Raw genomic sequence first — 17,740 nt, 5'->3', positions numbered from 1 at the left:
CCCTCAGCTGGCATTTATTCTCCTTCCCTGTCACCTGCGTTCCAAACACGTGGGTGTCTGGCACCCCAAGCAGGGTTAAGGAAAGATCTGAATACCATGAGGCCAGTTACTGCCTAAGTAAAGTTGTCTTTGTGCTTCAGCTGCAGAAAATAAGAGAAAGCCTTAGAACTTCCCCTTTGGAAGCTGGATAAGGGATGTCTTCCAACACTTGCTGTTGCCTTTTCAAAATCACACATCATTTTTGCTTATTATGGCCATCAGGTTTGAAAATGCCAGAGAGAGATAACAAGCATCCCCAATTATTCTTATCTCATAATTCAAAATTGCACTTTAAATGCAGGCTATTAATAACCTGTTTGATGTTGTTGTACCACATGGAATGGACATTTCAAGGCCAAAATTTGTTCTTGATTGGAGGTCATTGGGTTGATAAATATGCTGGGCTTTTCCACCACTGATTTTGAAATTATTTTAGGTCCATTTTGCACAATTCTGAATTATTTAAATAGGTAATAAAGAGCCAGGATTCACTTCTACCTTTTCAATGCCAAATGCTTTAATTAATGGATTTAATATGTATGTATTCCATAATACATATTTGTAGAAGAAAAATCAGCTTCTGATTCCATTTTGTCATATTTGGACAGAATACAATTGAGAGTGAAATGTACTTTTCTAAAACCAGAATATATTAGATAATTTGAAGGAAGCTTACTCATTCCTTCAAATAAGTAGGAGTATAATAATGCCATTCTTTAAATAAATAAACATTAAAAATTAAAAGTAAAATCAGCGCAAATATCACTGGTAAAAATTAATAGTGAGCAATTTAAAATCCTAGCACAGCCTTATGGAATTCTGGAAGATACATTATCCCCTGTCAGTGGCTGCCAGAGTAGATCCTATTCAAAATGGAAGATCTTGAAAAAAAGTGTTGTTAATCCCATGGAAGAAACTATGAGGTTAAAAAAATACAAATCATAAGAGAACTTTTTGGCTTCAGGCTTTTATATTCAGCTTGTAAATCTTCCCCAGATAAGCACAGAGAAATTGTCTCATATTCTAAATTTAGTTACTCATACAAGCGCTTAGTTTGGACTTATGTAACAAAACAGAGAATGTAGAGGCTTTTCTCTGGAAGAAGTGTGGTTCTTTCCTGGCTTTTCCTCTTCAATTCCTCAGCATTTCCTCCAATTCATTTTGTGCTGCTTTTAATTTTGTCTATTCAACTCCATAGACTGCAAATGTAAAAATGCTGATGGCCCACTGTTTGTAGCTTCAGTACTTTGAAATGAGGAAACAAAAACAGTCATCATCTTGTATTCAGCTTTGATGTCACTGTGTGTATTTTCTGAAGAGCAGGTGGATTTCATGGGTGGATGTGGCAAAACATAAAAGGCTTAAGACAACGTACCATATATTTTTCTCACAGCAGCCTACAAAGGTACATGAGTTTACAGGACTAACTAAATATGGATTTTGGCAGATGCAGATGGACTGCAGGCCAGAAAAGTCAGTGGATATGCTGTTGACCATGTGAGATGGCTGTTGAAGTGAATCTCTGCAAAAATGCTAATTTCTCCTTCCTCATCTGTCTAACCATTCCCACATTGCCCATGGCACAGGTTGTGGGCTGTATATCTCTGAAACTGTTTACTTACTAGCTTCAGTCCCAGTGCCATGACTCTCTCTTAAGGTTTTGTTAGGGCTGTGATTGCTGCTACATTCAAAATGTCCAGTGCTGCAATGCTGGAAACCTGGTCATTCTAAAAGGAGTTACAAAAATGTAAATCCTGATTTGCACTGAATGGCAGGAGAGGAAGAACTTTGTTTTCTCAAGTGGTGCTTGATAGATAACTGCACTGCAAATATACCGGATGTGCTTTTGTCTCGCTCTCAGATACAGAACTTTATCTTCTTTTTTCCCCTCTCCTTCTTGCAGGGACTTAAAGCAGCTGACAATGACCCTACAGCCCCACCATATGACTCCCTCTTAGTCTTTGACTACGAAGGAAGCGGCTCCACTGCTGGATCCTTGAGCTCTCTTAACTCCTCAAGTAGTGGTGGTGAGCAAGACTATGACTACCTAAATGACTGGGGCCCGCGTTTCAAGAAACTTGCTGACATGTACGGTGGAGGTGATGACTGAACTTCAAAGTGAACTTTGGTTTTGGACAAGTACAAACATTTCAACTGATATTCCCCAAAAGCATACAGAAGCTAGGCTTTAACTTTGTAGTCTACTAGCACAAGTGCTTGCTGAAGGCTTTGGCTTAGGCTGCAAACCAATTTGGGCTCCGTGGAATATCAGTGATCCAATGCTGTTTGGAAAAAAATATTGAGCTCAGTTACACTTGAATTTTACAGTACAGAAGCACTGGGATTTTATGTGCCTTTTTGTACCTTTTTCAGATCGGAATTAGTTTTATGTTTAAGGCTTTAATGGTACTGATTTGTGAAATGATGCATTAAAGAGACAAAATATGTTGGGGTGGGGAGGAGTAAGGTGAAACACAATATACTTCACAATGCTTTTGTTACATCGCATTGCTTTTATTAAAATAAGGAGATTAAAAATAAACAAAAAAATCCTCATGGAACAATTTTATTATCTGGGAGAGAGGACCATGAGGTGGAACAATGTACATTACTTCTAGTTTTAGATGTTAGGGGACTTTTTTCACTAAAATTCTAAAAATTATGCAGCTGGTTGCAAATAAAGGGAGTTTTCATATCACCAGTTTGTAGCAGAATTGATTTTTTTTTTCTTATGCTAGAATGTTAGACACATTTTGGTCTTAATCCATGTACACGTTTTGGTTTTTGTTGGTTTTTTTTTTTAATTTCTAGTATTTTTTTCCCACTTCACTGTAAAAAATGGTATGTGTACATAATGTTTTATTGGCATAGTCTGTGGAGAAGTGCAGAAACTTCAGAACACGTGTATGTATTATTTGGACTATGGATTCAGGTTTTTGCATGTTTATATCTTTCGTTTATGGATAAAGTATTTACAAAACAGGTTGCAAACAAGTGACATTGATTCAATTGTTGAACTGTAGTTAGAGTACTCAATATTTTTTTTATTTTTATTTTTATTATTTTTTTTGGTTTGGGGAGGGAGAAAAGTTCTTAGCACAAAAAAGTTTTACATAATTTGTACCAAAAAAAGGGGGGGGAGGGGAGTTGGCCTGATACTGGTGGCACGAGAAAATATACAGTATGTTTTCGGGGTGGGAGGGGGGGAAGGAGCTTTCAAACTGGAGAGACTTCTGAGAACAGCTTTGCCTCTGTATTGTGTACCAGAATATGAATGATACACCTCTGACCCCAACGTTCTGAATAAAATGCTAATTTTGGATCTGGTGCTTGGTTTGGCATTTTTTCTTCCACCTGAGCAGCCCTGACTGCAGTAAATAAAAAGTACCCAAAATGTGTTTGAATTCTGTGAGAAGTTGTGTGTGCTTCTTTGGCGTTTCCTACTGCCAGACTGAAAACAAGCTGCATGTAGAAGAAAGCCCAGCACAAATTTGGAAGTTAAGTTCCCAGGTAAAAGCAAAGTGATCTATGCTGGGATTTCTGGGAATTCACAATTTTCGGTTCCCCGGTGATGGCTAGCTCTTTGGTTTAATGTGCATTATCTAAATAAGAACTTGCATAATTTTTGGCTCATTTCTAGACTGACAGTTTAATGGATGTGTGATTGTGCTGCCGGTTGCATAAATAACTTGCAGATGGTGGCAGTCCTCTGCTGCCTGGACTTTGTTGTGCTGAAGTGAAGAAGACAAGCCCCTGGTAACCTGAGTGCACATCAAATCACGTCCTTCATGAAGGTGCTTACATTCACGGAGGTCTATCAAAAAGCCCCATGAGGAGATTTGTCATTAGTAAATATGTTTCTGACCTGTCACCATGATTTACTTGCAAACAAAGCAAGCATAGTAGGTACAGTTCTGTCTTGGTTCTCTTGGAGCAATCTGCTCAGGTTTAATGCCTATATTTACAGACATTAAGGACCCAGTTGTAAATGGTGTGAGCCTCAACAAAATGAAATGCTCTCAGTGGGCAGGGAGGGGAGCCAGGCTCTGGCAGCAAGTTCATCTGGGAGGAAAGCTCGTCACTGGTGCCACTTCAGTGCTTCCTCAGCACTCACACCATAATTTACATAATTTGACTTTGGGACGTAAATCCCAAAACCGATTTGGGGAGCGTTAACACTGCATGGGGAATGTCTCCTTTTTTTGCTCCTGATGAAAGGTAGCCATCCTCTCAGGCTGGGATATACTATTTCAACTTTTGCCCACCTGGCTATTATTTATATAATGACTTTGCAACTATAACTTAATGCTGTAATATAGCCTTGATTTTTGAGTAATGTGTCAAAGTTACCAACAAGCACTGTTAAGCTATTTCCAAATTCAATTTGTAGTATACAGAACAAAGGATGTAGATCAGGACATGAAAATAAAGTCTGACCATGCATAGTTAAGTAAGGACAACTTTCATAAAGGGCAGATTTTAAACTGTCAATGCATGTTAAATAAGCAGAAGACAGCTTTTAGCACACAGAATTATGCAAAAATGTATTTCAAGCGTATATTATTGTTACTTTGAACCAACAAACTGAAAATGCTAAATGAACTTTATTCATTGACATTGAATGTTAAAAGACACACTGGGAGAGAGATCTGTGAAAGATTTCCAGTTTGGGCTATAGCACAATTTTTTGTTAAAAGTGGACAGAGGTCATCTTTTATAAGCACTTGGCTGTTCTGCACAGCACTAGGAGCTTTATCTTGATCAGACAGACAGCCAGCTCTACAGCTCCTTTGAAATGGTAGCAACAGTTCTCAGACCTAGTGACAGTTCAGCATTAGGTCTGCTGAACAGAACAAAGAGATTTTATGCATCTCGACTGCTTACAGAAGAAGAAAAAAGATGTTTGAACTGATCATCTTTCATTGAGTTTCAGATTCATCTTTATTCTAGCAATGTGCAGCCAGGTTTTGTACCTGTGATACCTGCTTCAATGCCCATCAGAGGGCTGCACTGAGGGGAAGGTGGCTGAACATTGGTTGGGCCCTACAATATTTTTGAAAAATGGAAATTTTGGCAGCCTAATTTGTAAATAGCATTTGGTAGCAGCATATATTACCTCTGCTTTAGAGACACTGTATCCAAGGGAAGTTACTGACAAGAAATGAGGCTTGAGCAAGTTTGACCTTTCAGCCTTTCCGCAATTTATTATTTTCTTTCAATCATAGTCTTTCATAGCCTATATCCTTCTCAACTTCAGGGCTAATAAGGGGGGGGAAGAGTGGTTTCAGGAAATAAACACTGGAAATGGATACCGATGGCCTTATGGCAGATGGGTCTGCTCTACTGCATTTTCTCTGGGATTGCCAAATATCGATAGGCTAATACTCATCCCATAACAGTCAAAAATGTACTCACCATGCTCCCTCCAGGTAGTTGAACTCTGAAGTGGTTATTTTGGTACTAAAGTAACAAAGTGACTAAAAGCCACATGAAGGCTGCTGCTTGGGAATTTTCTTTCTTGGTATGCAGCACTTTTTTGGACTAGACTAATGTTACCCAGAACATTAACATCTACTTTGCCATGGTCCCATTCACCTTAACACCTGAGGGGAAATATCTTCTGACAGCTGACGGGACACACGATCCCCGAAAAGGGTCTCTAAAACCTTTCTGTAGTTACTAGAGATGTCTCATGTAAGCCACTGCCAATTCTTCCTTTACACAACTACTCCTACCTTCCTAGGGAACCTTTCTGCTAGGTTGCATAATTTTGACAGATTTACCTTTCTGGTTCAGGAGTGTGAAAACAAAGTTCCAGCTTTTACCTTAGTCAATATTTATTAGTCAAATAAAAATCAGAAAAGTCAGACAAATGCTTAAATACCTAATCCAAAGTGGTATATTTTATACACAAATTTCAGCCAGGGATGATCCACATTTGTATGGTGTCCTTATTTTTTATTTGTTTTGCATTTGCTTAAATAAACTTTAATGTTTAGTCTCTCTCTAGACAAGGATCTTTCCTAGGAATTTCTTTAAAGCATAGGATAATTTCTCTTTACTTAATATATGTCACAGGAATAACGAAAATATTTCCCTTTAACAACAAAGCCCAGCTGGGAAATAGAAGTGAGGAAGAAAGGCCAAAATAAAAAGGATAAGTGTTCCCCACAGGGACCCAAGGTGCTTTCCATCACACAGATAGGGAAAGAGCATCCCATTTGTTAGGGACCCTTTGATGAATCAGTGCAAGACACACTTCAGCCCACCTGTGCCTCTGTGCTGGCCAGACATCTTTTTGGGTGTAACAGAGACTTGGAGATGTCCCTTCTCTGGAATTCTCAGTGTCAGTGCTGCTTCCTGTCATGCTGGGTTACATTCCAGCACTGTGCTTTCCCAGTTTTCCTCCTCAGTTTACCCAGGTAGTTGAACAGTGCCAAAACTCACGCCAGGTTTTGTGTAACCTTCAGTTTACAAGCCACAAAGAATCAAGGTCTTAAGTCTTGTTTTGGTTTGCTTGTTTTGCTGCAGGCTGGAGTGTGCGTTCTCCACACAGCAATAGCTGGGAAGGCTTTGTCTTCTTTTTCGAAGTTCAGTGTCCTGATCAGTATTTTACCCCTGTAACCTCTGTGGGCTTCTAGGACATCTGAAAATGCAGCAATTGCCAGTGATACAGTAGGCACTTATAATCAGATTTCACATTTATGTGCTCTCTTGACATTTCTGCTGCAGACAGACATATCCTGTGGTGACAACATGACCCTGCAACCCCGTCCAGAGAGCTTTTTGGAGAGATCAGTCGGGGTGAGGTGGTGGACATGTGCTCCCTGAGCTGCTCTCCTGTTGCTCTGGCTGCAGAGAATGCATTCCTGTGTGTGTAACTCTTGCCTCTCAATAGATTTATGCAGGTCTCTTCTCTGAGCACAAAAAAGCTGCCCATGTAGGATGCCTGGAATGCGCCCACACATCTCATCTCCTGCATGCCTTGCCACCTCTACAATCATTTACTGCCTCAACAAGATGGTCATTATTTTTTATTTGCTTCCATCTTTATTCTTCTCCCCCAGCTATGTTTCAGAAAATACCTAAGAGCATTTGTCTTTCATTAACAAAGGCAATGAACTATGGTTTATTATTCTTGTTGCTTGTGGCATTTCCCATCTAATACGTAGTTTTTAAACCCTTTTGCCTTCCATGCGCAAATTCTACTTTCTTAGTTCTCTTGGCAAGGCTGACAAAATGCTTCCACTTTTGTTTCTGTTTGTACTTACCCATTTTCACTTTTAGTAAGAATCTCTTTTGCTCTTGTTTTCAGACCTTAAATCAATATTCTGTGAAGAAACAATGACCAACCTCTTCTTCTTTAAATTGGCTAATTTCCCCTCCTAATAGAGAACATGCTTGTAGAGTTCCTATTTTCCTGTGTTGCACCCAGGAAAAAAGTTAGATTTTTCATTGTTCAAAATGGATTTTATTTATTACTATTTCTCAAAATATATTCATTTTGAGAGGCTTTTTTTCCAAGCACTAGTGCATTTTTAAACATCGTAGTGGTGCACATTTATGCAATTTCATGAAACCACCTTCAGGTGGTTCACTCCCTCCCAAAGAGCCTAAATACTGATTCTGAAAGAAACATATTTTGCTCTGGGTATGAATAAGGAATAGTAGCACTCTGCAAATTATTTTTATATTCCTGCTCCTGAAGACAAAATGTGTTGATGTGGTATGGGTATATACAGACTGAGAGATCCATGGGCCCACCCGTTCTGGGTTCCAAATTACAGAAGTTTGATTATTGCATTACGTTTGTTATCTGCAGTACTGCAGAGTGAGCTTATAAAAACCCAGCTGTCTCTGTGCGCCATAAATCCAAAGTAATGGCCAGATAATCAAAATTATGTTCCGATTCTAGAACATTCATTACTGGTGGCATTGTGTGAAGAAGTTATAAAAACAAGCAGTGTGCTAGGATGATTAGAGGGAATTACACTAAAAATGTAGAATCATTGCTGGTGTGTTTTGACTTGAAGTTAACAAAGAGCAGTTTGCTCAGTAAGGGTATTTCAAGATAAACTGAGAAATAAACAAAAATTTGTCTTTTAGCCTGACCTAGTCAGGAAGCAGTATTCAGAGCCCTATCTTTCTCCTCATTTGGGCAAAATGAAACTAAACAAGAAAAAAGGCCAAAAATAGTCAACCCAACCCTTAAAAACTCTTCATGGAATGGGAGAGGCAACTTCAAAGACCTGCTCTGCTGTCATGTTTCATAACAAAGAATTCCAGGCTATTGCCAAATTTTTTGATCTTCCCAATTTTTTGCGTGGCAAAAGTTCACACTGACTAGAGACCAAATTATCTGACTGCAGAATGTCTAAATCCAAACTCTAACTTAGCGTTAGTTACTTTGGTGTTTCCCATTGTTCCTTCTTGGTATGACTAATTAAATACCTAAGAAAATACTGTAACACCTGAACTACTGTTTGGGATGTAAAAAAGCCCCAGCCCTCGCTCAGGAGCTATGCCTTGGTGTTTTATATGCTGAGTGAATGCCATTAATTTGAAACTAATGAGTTTTTCCATTAACGTCTTGTGGAAATGTCTAGATTTTATTGTGAAGGAAACAGTTCATAAATCCTCTGCATTTATTCACAAAATGAATTGTTTTCTGGTCATTCCCACTCACCCTTCAGCTATTTGAAGGCAAGACTTAAATGGCAATAAGATTTTAATATGGGTGGATGACCACAAGGAAACCTTTTGAGCCCTAGCCTTCAGGCTTGACCTTCAGAGGCTGGAAAGCAATCCTTTTTGCTGAATAGCAGTCCATCAGGTCAAGTTCTTAGGAAAAATGTTTTTCCTTTGAAATTGAGTAGTGTCAACATATATTGTGGAGCAGTGTGTTACAGAGGGTAAGTGAGAGTGGCAGAACACAGCCCTCCCAAAATGGGTTCGGACCCAAAACTCCTGAGTCAACCCAGATGCTCCCACTGGGGATGCCCCCCAAGCATTCACCTCAGGAAAATGTTTACCATCTGTATTATTCCTGCAGCCATATTTGATAGCATTTGAAGATAAACAACCTTGAATCACCAGGAATGTATGCATGAATACATTTCTTCCAGAAAATAGAGACTGACATAACAATTCCAAGTTGTTATCAATTATCGGTTGACTTCCTTTTGAAAAATGTCATTTAATGACTTCATATTTTGTAATAAGTCACTGTATTCACTAAGGTGCTGTGTTTGCTGAACTCTGGACTGTGTTGTGATGACAGGTGACCCTGTTGAAATGAGCTTTTACAGAAATCTATTTCAGATCTGAGTATTTGGAAGAGAATTTTGATGGCAATTTTGTTGGCTGATGATCTCAAAGACCACTAGGCACTCAGACTTTTACTAGATGCCACAGGAATATCAGATCAGCTGTCATTCTAGAGGAGAGGGAGAAGATGATGCTGTGAAATTAGATTTTAACACTGCTCCACTCATAAGTACAGTAGGAAAAAACATAAAGTAAAATGCTGGGTCATGAGCTAGATGCTTTGTAAGTATTTACTGTAGGTCTGTGGGCCACCTGCACAGTGATGGTGATTTTGCAAGGATAGGATTCTTATTAAGTCTCAAATAAAATACCAGGCTTCTCTGAAGATCATCACAAGGCTAATTGTCCTTTCAATTCACATGAACATGTTTTGTTTCTGCATATTTATGCCTCTTATTGCAGGGGAGATTTTCTCCACTACTTGAAAATCCTTAGTGAGTCTTAAGTGTAAATTTTTGTTAATTGAATATAACAATATTCAGCTTGTTTACTGAATAATGTGGGATCTCTGACAAAAAGAAAATGTTTGTGAATGTGCACTTAACAGAGATTATAATGAAAGTAGGTAAAAAGCACAGATTACCATAGCACCCCATCAACAACACTATATAAATTTGCCCATTGCAGACAGCTGAGGAGGTTTTTCATAGTAGCAGCCTCTTATTGTGACTTTTATTTTAATTCTAAAAGAGTCAAAATGGATATCATTTTAGAACCAGACATGTAGAGAGAGAATGAGCACTTATTCTGTGATCTTGAAGATTTGGGTCTTGTGACCCCCCTCAGTGAAACTAAAATTGCTAATGTCAACCCATCTTTGGCAGACAGCACCTCGCATTGATTTTATACATAATTCAGCACAATTGACAGCCTTTTCAGGACAAGCAGGAGACTGATATGTTATGGAGGCTAAATTGCTTCTCCACTCTGTAAAAGGGGATCTCTAGAGGCCATGATTTGTGTTTAATGGTGTAAAGAGTTGGAACTGTGAAGAAGTTGGACTGTGTTACGGCTGATGTGAAGATTCTCACAGTAAAGCAGTGGCACGGTAACAAACTGCCTCCACTGAATTTCTTAGTCTTGTAAGATATAAAAAGAAACCCTTTTCTCCCCTCTGTCTTGCCCCAAACTGTAGCAAAAGAAGTGAGTGCATTACCCATGTTTAGCTTTGCACATGCAGTACCAGATGTGTTATCTGTGCAATCAGCTGGTGACCCAGCCATGGTGAGACTAACCAGGCCGTGAGAAACAGTGCAGCATCCTTGCTGATGCTCTTTTCCTTTGTCACCTGTTGAATTGCTCAGAGAAATGAGCATCTGTGGGGTAAACCTAGGCATAAAAATGAAATTTATTCATTTTCTCTAACTGTCTGTGTCTGAGTTTCCACCAGGGATCCTGGATGTTCTTTCTGAGATCTTTCCAGGGTAAGAGCAAGTGCTCAAGAACTTCTTCATGAAGTGCTGCTAATCCCCACCCTCCTTCACACCACATTATTATTAGCCCCAACCATCCTCAAAAGGGCTCCCTGTACAGTGGCAGGGGCAGGCAGATGTGAAATAATAAGACTAAGGCTGCATTTTTTTACTTCATTGTCTCTTAGAAAAATCTTGACTCCATGGAGCACCTCCTTTGCCAAAGAGCTGGTGCACAGCTCTCACCTTGGTGGCCACCCAGACTGTCCAGTCTCTGGTGTCTGTGCACCTTGTACAGGGCCAAAACCAGAACAGAAGAAACTTCTATTCCTGAGCTGGATTTCCCCAGAATCCCCACTGTTAATTTGATGTACTAGCAAAACTGTCTCGCAGTTTAGGAACAATAGTAGCAGAGACACATTGTCCTATCTTATTTTCTTTTTTTTTTTTGTTGTGTTTATGTGAGTCACTGACGCACACAGTCTGTGTTCGTTGATGGTATGCAAAATTCAGTGCATGCAAGAAACTATTCTTGCAGTGTAATCAGATAATTAGATGTTTTGTCGCTGTCTTGTGCTGTTTAATATCAAGTACTTTGAATGACAATATGGCAGCTCCTTTCCAGCAAACTTTACAGGCTGCTTGTTGCAAACTGCAAGTTAAACTTTAATTGGGTGTCCTGAGATTTGCTACTAGGAAGGTAATAACCTCAGCACAATAACACGAAGCTGCATCTTTTCACTGCTGCCAGTGTTGTAAATAAAGGCTAATTTTCCAACAGACTCGCTCTTTCTTCAGCAATCAGGTGTACCAAAAGAGGTAGAACCTTTTTCCATTATTTCTGCAGACTGTAATATGCAAACACATGAGCAACCCAAGTGGCCTTGTGTGTGAATGAGTATATGGGGGTGGGGACTGACAAAGGAGAACTACATTTTGAAATAACAACATGAATTTTATTGAAAAAGCATTGAGTTGTTTGCCCTTTTATTTAGCCTTTATGATAGCAAATAGAAATAATTTGGCTCGCCAGCCAGACTTAGAAATGTGGAGGTGGAAAAAAAGGCAGCCCAAAACCTCAGCGTAATTTTGAGTCAAATGAGGTTTGGATCAAACTCAATGCCATTTATTTTTATATACTCCTTCCATGCAGAGTATTACAAAGCAGTTTACAGGGAGAGTTAATCATCAGAAGCTAAAGGGAAAAGTAAGGTTTTAAAAGCCAAAAATAATTTGCTAGCATGGAGGAATCATGGGGGCTTTTATTGGCGTTCTGAGAGAAATGAGAAAAATTCCAGGTAGAGCACTTTTTTTTTCTGGTTTTTGGAAGGCAAAGTCCTGTATTCAGTCGTGTCAGAAAATGGCACATTCTTTTTAATGACACTATCTTGCGTGGCTCATCTTGTCAGAGAAGGATGTCAGTGTCACCCAACCTGAGACCTGCTCCAGTTCTGCTCTAGGAGCTGCCACATAGACTACTTGCCATAAATAGGAAGGAGTATTACTGAGATAGAGCTTCATACACTGCAAGAATTGCTCATTTTTGTTTTTTTTTTTTTTCACCAAATAAAACCTGGTATCCTCAAAATATCAACTTTATCAATTTTGAGGTTGAATTAAAAAAATAAAAAAACTGAATGCTGCTATTGTATTATGGTCTTATAATACACATACCCTGACATGTATTTAATATTTAATAATTTATTTTAATAAATTGGTACCATTTAATACTTTGTATATTGGGAAAGATTCTCCGGTCTCCTGCTTCAGTTTTGCAAAACTGCTAAAGCCATTCAGGCTAAGCTTATTTACACTAGCTAAGAATTTTATTTATTTCACTTGCTTTGTGTTTACAGAAATCAGATATCTGTATCATTCAATTGGTGTCTCTCACTGTGGGGTTTTAGTGATGCAGGATGTAGAAGGAGCAACATGGTAACCGCGTCTAGCCCCAAAATGATGTGTACCCTTGGAGTCACCACTTCCTAGCTAACTTTCCCTCCAGACTCTCATGGGCTGTCCAATACACAAAGTGTTTTCCAGACCTTCAAAACTCCTCAGGCAAAGCAGAACTTTCACCTGCTTTGTCTTCTTCTTTATCTGAGATCCTTCCTTGAAAGATCAAAACAATTTGTACTGCTCTCTATGTTATGTCCACTGGTTGGTCTTTGTCTTACACTGACAGCTTAGCCTGGGACGTACCTCAGACACCAAGAGGAAAACAGATGTGAATGCTTTCAGCTTGGTTTGGTTAGCTTAAAAATTTAACCAAGCCAAACATTTGTTGCTTATCAAATTCTCCAAATTCTTCCAACATTTGTATTTATGAAGCGGCCTGCCAAAGGATTTGATGTATGAGTGTCAGCTTGAGGGGGAGACAGGGTCCCACCAGAGCCTGGAAGCTGTTCAGCCACTCCTCAGGAAGGGAAAGGAGGTGTGAAATAGTCGGGATCACTCACAGCCCCACCGTAAACAGAGAAAAGGGAAGGGAAGGGAAGGGAAGGGAAGGGAAGGGAAGGGAAGGGAAGGGAAGGGAAGGGAAGGGAAGGGAAGGGAAGGGAAGGGAAGGGAAGGGAAGGGAAGGGAAGGGAAGGGAAGGGAAGGGAAGGGAAGGGAAGGGAAGGGAAGGGAAGGGAAGGGAAGGGAAGGGAAGGGAAGGGAAGGGAAGGGAAGGGAAGGGAAGGGAAGGGAAGGGAAGGGAAGGGAAGGGAAGGGAAGGGAAGGGAAGGGAAGGGAAGGGAAGGGAAGGGAAGGGAAGGGAAGGGAAGGGAAGGGAAGGGAAGGGAAGGGAAGGGAAGGGAAGGGAAGGGAAGGGAAGGGAAGGGAAGGGAAGGGAAGGGAAGGGAAGGGAAGGGAAGGGAAGGGAAGGGAAGGGAAGGGAAGGGAAGGGAAGGGAAGGGGTGTAAAGCTGCAGGGCCCACAGTGATGGGGTACAGCAAGGCAGGGTGCTGCCCCTTAGATAGCCCTGGCCAGGAGAAGAGGCAGCCCTCCGTGCTGCACCCTGCTCAGCTGCTTTATCCCCATGTGGGAGTGGGGATGTGCTTCATTCTCACTGACCAGAAGCACGGGGTAGGGTATTGCAATAGAAAACTGTTAGTCTACATCACAGAACAGGTAAGAAGATGCAAAATGCTTTTTCTTTTGTGTGCTTTTGTCACTCATTCATTAAGGGGTCATTTCAGGAAGCACTGATTATAGCAGATGCTATGCCTCAAGCCTCCTTCAAAAGCACTTTTAAAGAATATTGCAATTCCATTCATAATTTTTCTAAATTACAATCTCCAACGACAGTTTTTACACAAATGTAACTTCACAGACCTTGACATTCATGTTTATCACCACAAGGCAAATGTTGCACCCAAAACCATCCATGCAGGAGAATGATGATGGCATTAGATTGTGTGTGATATTGTGTTACAACACTTGTGGGTTATTACAACAGCAGCCTCTGGATGTTAAATCTCTTCCTAGTTCAAACTTTTTTTCTGCCAAAAGCAATTTTTGCCTCACCACTCAAAGCCTGAAGGTGCTAAGATTCTTTTTTATTCACACATTTTCACTTAAAAATAAGGGTGCCTATTACAAAAGTTTGCAGCAGTTAGGAAATAAAAAAGTTTGGCTGTAAAATTCAAATAAAGGAATGCTTGCAATGAATTTTCTAGCTCAGAAACTTCAGAAAACTACTGCTGGCTCAGATTTACTCTGTGATCACACAGATCATGTGAGGTCAAAAATGTACAAAATGCCTCTATTTACTTTTATATATAAGGTTCTTCTGAAATTTCAGCCCTCACATCCCTGTCCCCTGTGTTTCCTTTGCTTTTCAAACTCATGAACTTCCAGATTTATCTGTATCTAGTACAAACAGATCTTTAGGAAACTGGTAGGGCTGTGAATCACCTATTCAAGACAATCCTTCTTGGTTCAACAAGAAAGCAAGCCCCTTGTAGTAGCTTTTGTTCTTAACCTTCTACTTTTCTCTTAAGATTCGGCTCACAGTATTTTGATATCAGTGGCAAAAAAATCAGATTTCCAAGATTTTCAAAAGTGTCCTTGATGACCACTACATTCCAAGCCAAATACTCTTTTGCAGTCTTAATAAAAAAACATTTGGTCTATGCTGCATGACTTTGGTAGCAGAGAGGGTAACAGGAGTGATCTCTCTGAGAAGAAACCAGGAGTTGTCCCCATGTGTGTCTCCCCAGAGACATTTCCAGCTGGCTCCAGAAAGGATCTGCTGCTGCTCAAACCTGAGGCCCTCAGCAGCCCTGGTGGCATCTCTGTGATAACATATTTATGGAGATTGAAAAAACATGGTGCAGCAGCTGTGTGAGAAAGGGGAGTGCAAAACATTTGCAAAACCAGCCCTGCAGACACCAGTGTGAGGGAGGAAGGAGAGGGAAGAGGTGCTCCAGATGCTGGAGCAGAGGTTCTCCTACAGCCTCTGGAGAAGGATGTAATGGAGCAGGTTGTCCTCCTGGAGCCCATGGAGGACCACAGTGGAGCAGGTGAACATGCCCTGAAGGAATCTGCAGTCCATGGAAAGAGCCCTTGCCAGGAGCATGTTGTCTGGAAGGAGCACCCATGCTGGAGCTGCTTTGAAGATCTGTACATCATGGGAGAGACTCCATGATGGAGCAAGGGAAGAGAGCAGAGGAAGGAGCAGCAGAGATGAAATGTTATGGACTTACCACAAGCCCCATCCCCCGTTCCTCCCTCCCTGCTTCCTCCAATAAAAGAGTCAGGAGTGAGGGAGTGAAATTGAACCTAGCAAGAAGGAGGGATGGGGGAAAGTGTTTTAGTTTTGTCTGTTTTTCTCACTATCCTACTCTAATTGGCAATAAATTAAATTCATTTTCCCCAGGTTGAATCTGTTTTGCCCCTGACTGTAATTGGTGAGTGATCTCCCTGTCTGTATCGTGACCTTGTCTTATTTTCTCACCCATGTGTAGAGGAGGGATAGCAAAAGTGCAGCTGGGTATGCACCTGGTGGCCAGCCAAGGTCAGCCCACCACAAAAACATACCACCAATAATATCTGAGTGGCAGTATCACAGCATCATTAACTTTTTCAAACATAGATAGAAAGAAACACACAAACACACATCCCTTAGTTCTCTCAGCTCTGCAGCATTAATAGAATAGTGAAATATCCCAGGAATTTTGCAGCTTTAAGGATTTGAGAGAGGAGAGGCCAAGAAAAAACAACCCTGAAGGGAAGCTGATGAAACATAACCAGGAGATTGAATAGGTTTAAAAAAACAGCAAGTGGTTTAGAACTGTAATGAGGAAAACAACCCTTTGGTTCAAAAGAAACTGCTTGTCCATTTGCAGGATAATCAATATCTTATCCTAAAACATCTGTGAGCAAATAAAAAAAAAAGAAAGAATACTGTATTCTGGAAAAGATTTGCTGACCAAGCCCAAGTTCCATCAGAAATGGAAGCATAAATAACTTCATATTGATAATGATTCTTAGGGAAAAAGAGCTGAATAAACAGCAGTGAATAAAATGTAAAATTGCATTTTATCTTTCTGCTTTCTTGTAAAACTCTGTGCTAGCAGACCTGGACTGTGTCTGCCTCTAGCATTTGATCAGAATTCTATCTCAGTCATCCTTTTTTATTTCCCTGCCTTATTTTAAGCATAATTATCAGATTGATAAATATGTGCATGAAGCATAGCATTAGCAGAGCCTGTGTTCTGAATTACTGTGGCATTGTTGCTTCTAGGGAGCAGAGACAGTTTAGGACCAGAAAATGAGCATGTTTCACTGAAAAGATTATCTTTTTCAGCTAATAATAGTTCATATCAAATACCATTTTGTGAAAGATAGAGACCAACTTGCACACTCTCTGTAAAAAAGAAAAAAAATGGAAAATGTTCCCTACAGAACTCACATATTACAAAATCAATTTTGCCCTAAAGGACAATTTTAAGAGTAAATTCAATCCTAAAGTAGGTTTGTATGTTGCTGGGCTCCTTATATATTTATATCATAGTGAGCAGTACAAGGACCCAACTGTGCTCCCATTTCAGGCCCTGTGTAAAATTCAGCTTAAACTCACAGTAATGAAAATGGAGACTGGATTGTTCACATCCTGAGAATTTTTGTCTTGAAAGTTCCAGTTAGATCTTACAATACATGCACTAGCTTGAACTAAACATCTAAGTCTTCCAGGACATCAAGGTCTTTGTAGTTCTATTACAAATTGTTGTTCAATCTGATTTCTTCTCCACAAACCAAGGTTCACTTTCCACACCAGTACTCCTAAAAAATGTCATCTTCTCTTTGGTAGCAGAGACTTTCCTCAAGGCAAGCTTAGCTTTGCAACTTTTAGGGATAATTCAGCCTTTTTCTTGTAGAGGGCAACAACTCTACTGCCAAGAGAAAAGGATGAGCTGTCTGAAACAGCAAGCTACATCTCACAAGTTCAAATCCTGCACACACTCTGGTATTGGACACCATAATGGGATAGGAGGGTGATTTTTAGCAAAGCATCAACTAAACTTCATGTTTCTCATGGAGTGCTCTTTCCCTCTGGTATTTATCATGTCAGATGGGCAGCGGTGACAGCTGCTCAGTAGTTGTCCTCCAGCCCTTGGTGCCTGCAGCACTGAGCTGGCTGAGGGGGCCAAGTGCTGGCTGACAGCTGAAGGCTGCCCAAAACATGAGAAAAATAAGTTTCTGAAGGAGACCTGTGTGGCCAATCCCTTTTTAGTCTCAAAAATGTGTTTTAAGCTGCTTAGTCTAACGAGAGCAACGTTTCCAACCTAAGCCTTCCACAGGCCAGTATGCTGACATATTCATAGGATCATGGAATCGTGGAATCATGAAATCATAAAATCGTAGAATGGCTGGAGTTGGAAGGGACCTTAAGGATCATTTGTTTTTAATCCCTCTGCATTAGCAAAGACACCTCCCATTAGACCAAGTTGCTCAGACTCCCATCCAACCTGGCT

At 40.2% G+C, this 17,740-nt stretch overlaps 1 protein-coding gene across 1 annotated transcript in view; it reads left to right on the top strand.

The window, feature by feature from the left end:
• Positions 1-3,443, top strand: part of CDH2 (cadherin 2) — a 115,975-nt gene extending 112,532 nt beyond the window's left edge. The window contains exon 16 of the mRNA XM_058043124.1: positions 1,943-3,443. Within this exon, the coding sequence (XP_057899107.1) occupies positions 1,943-2,149 (207 nt within the window). The 3' untranslated portion in view covers positions 2,150-3,443. The remainder of the gene's footprint in view (positions 1-1,942) is intronic.
• The last annotated feature ends 14,297 nt before the right edge of the window (positions 3,444-17,740 follow it).

This window comes from Melospiza georgiana, chromosome 1 (genome assembly GCF_028018845.1).
Source record: "Melospiza georgiana isolate bMelGeo1 chromosome 1, bMelGeo1.pri, whole genome shotgun sequence".
NCBI classification, from domain to species: Eukaryota; Metazoa; Chordata; class Aves; order Passeriformes; family Passerellidae; genus Melospiza; species Melospiza georgiana.
Note: the sequence above shows the minus strand (reverse complement) of the source record. Positions and strands in the feature narration are given on the sequence as shown.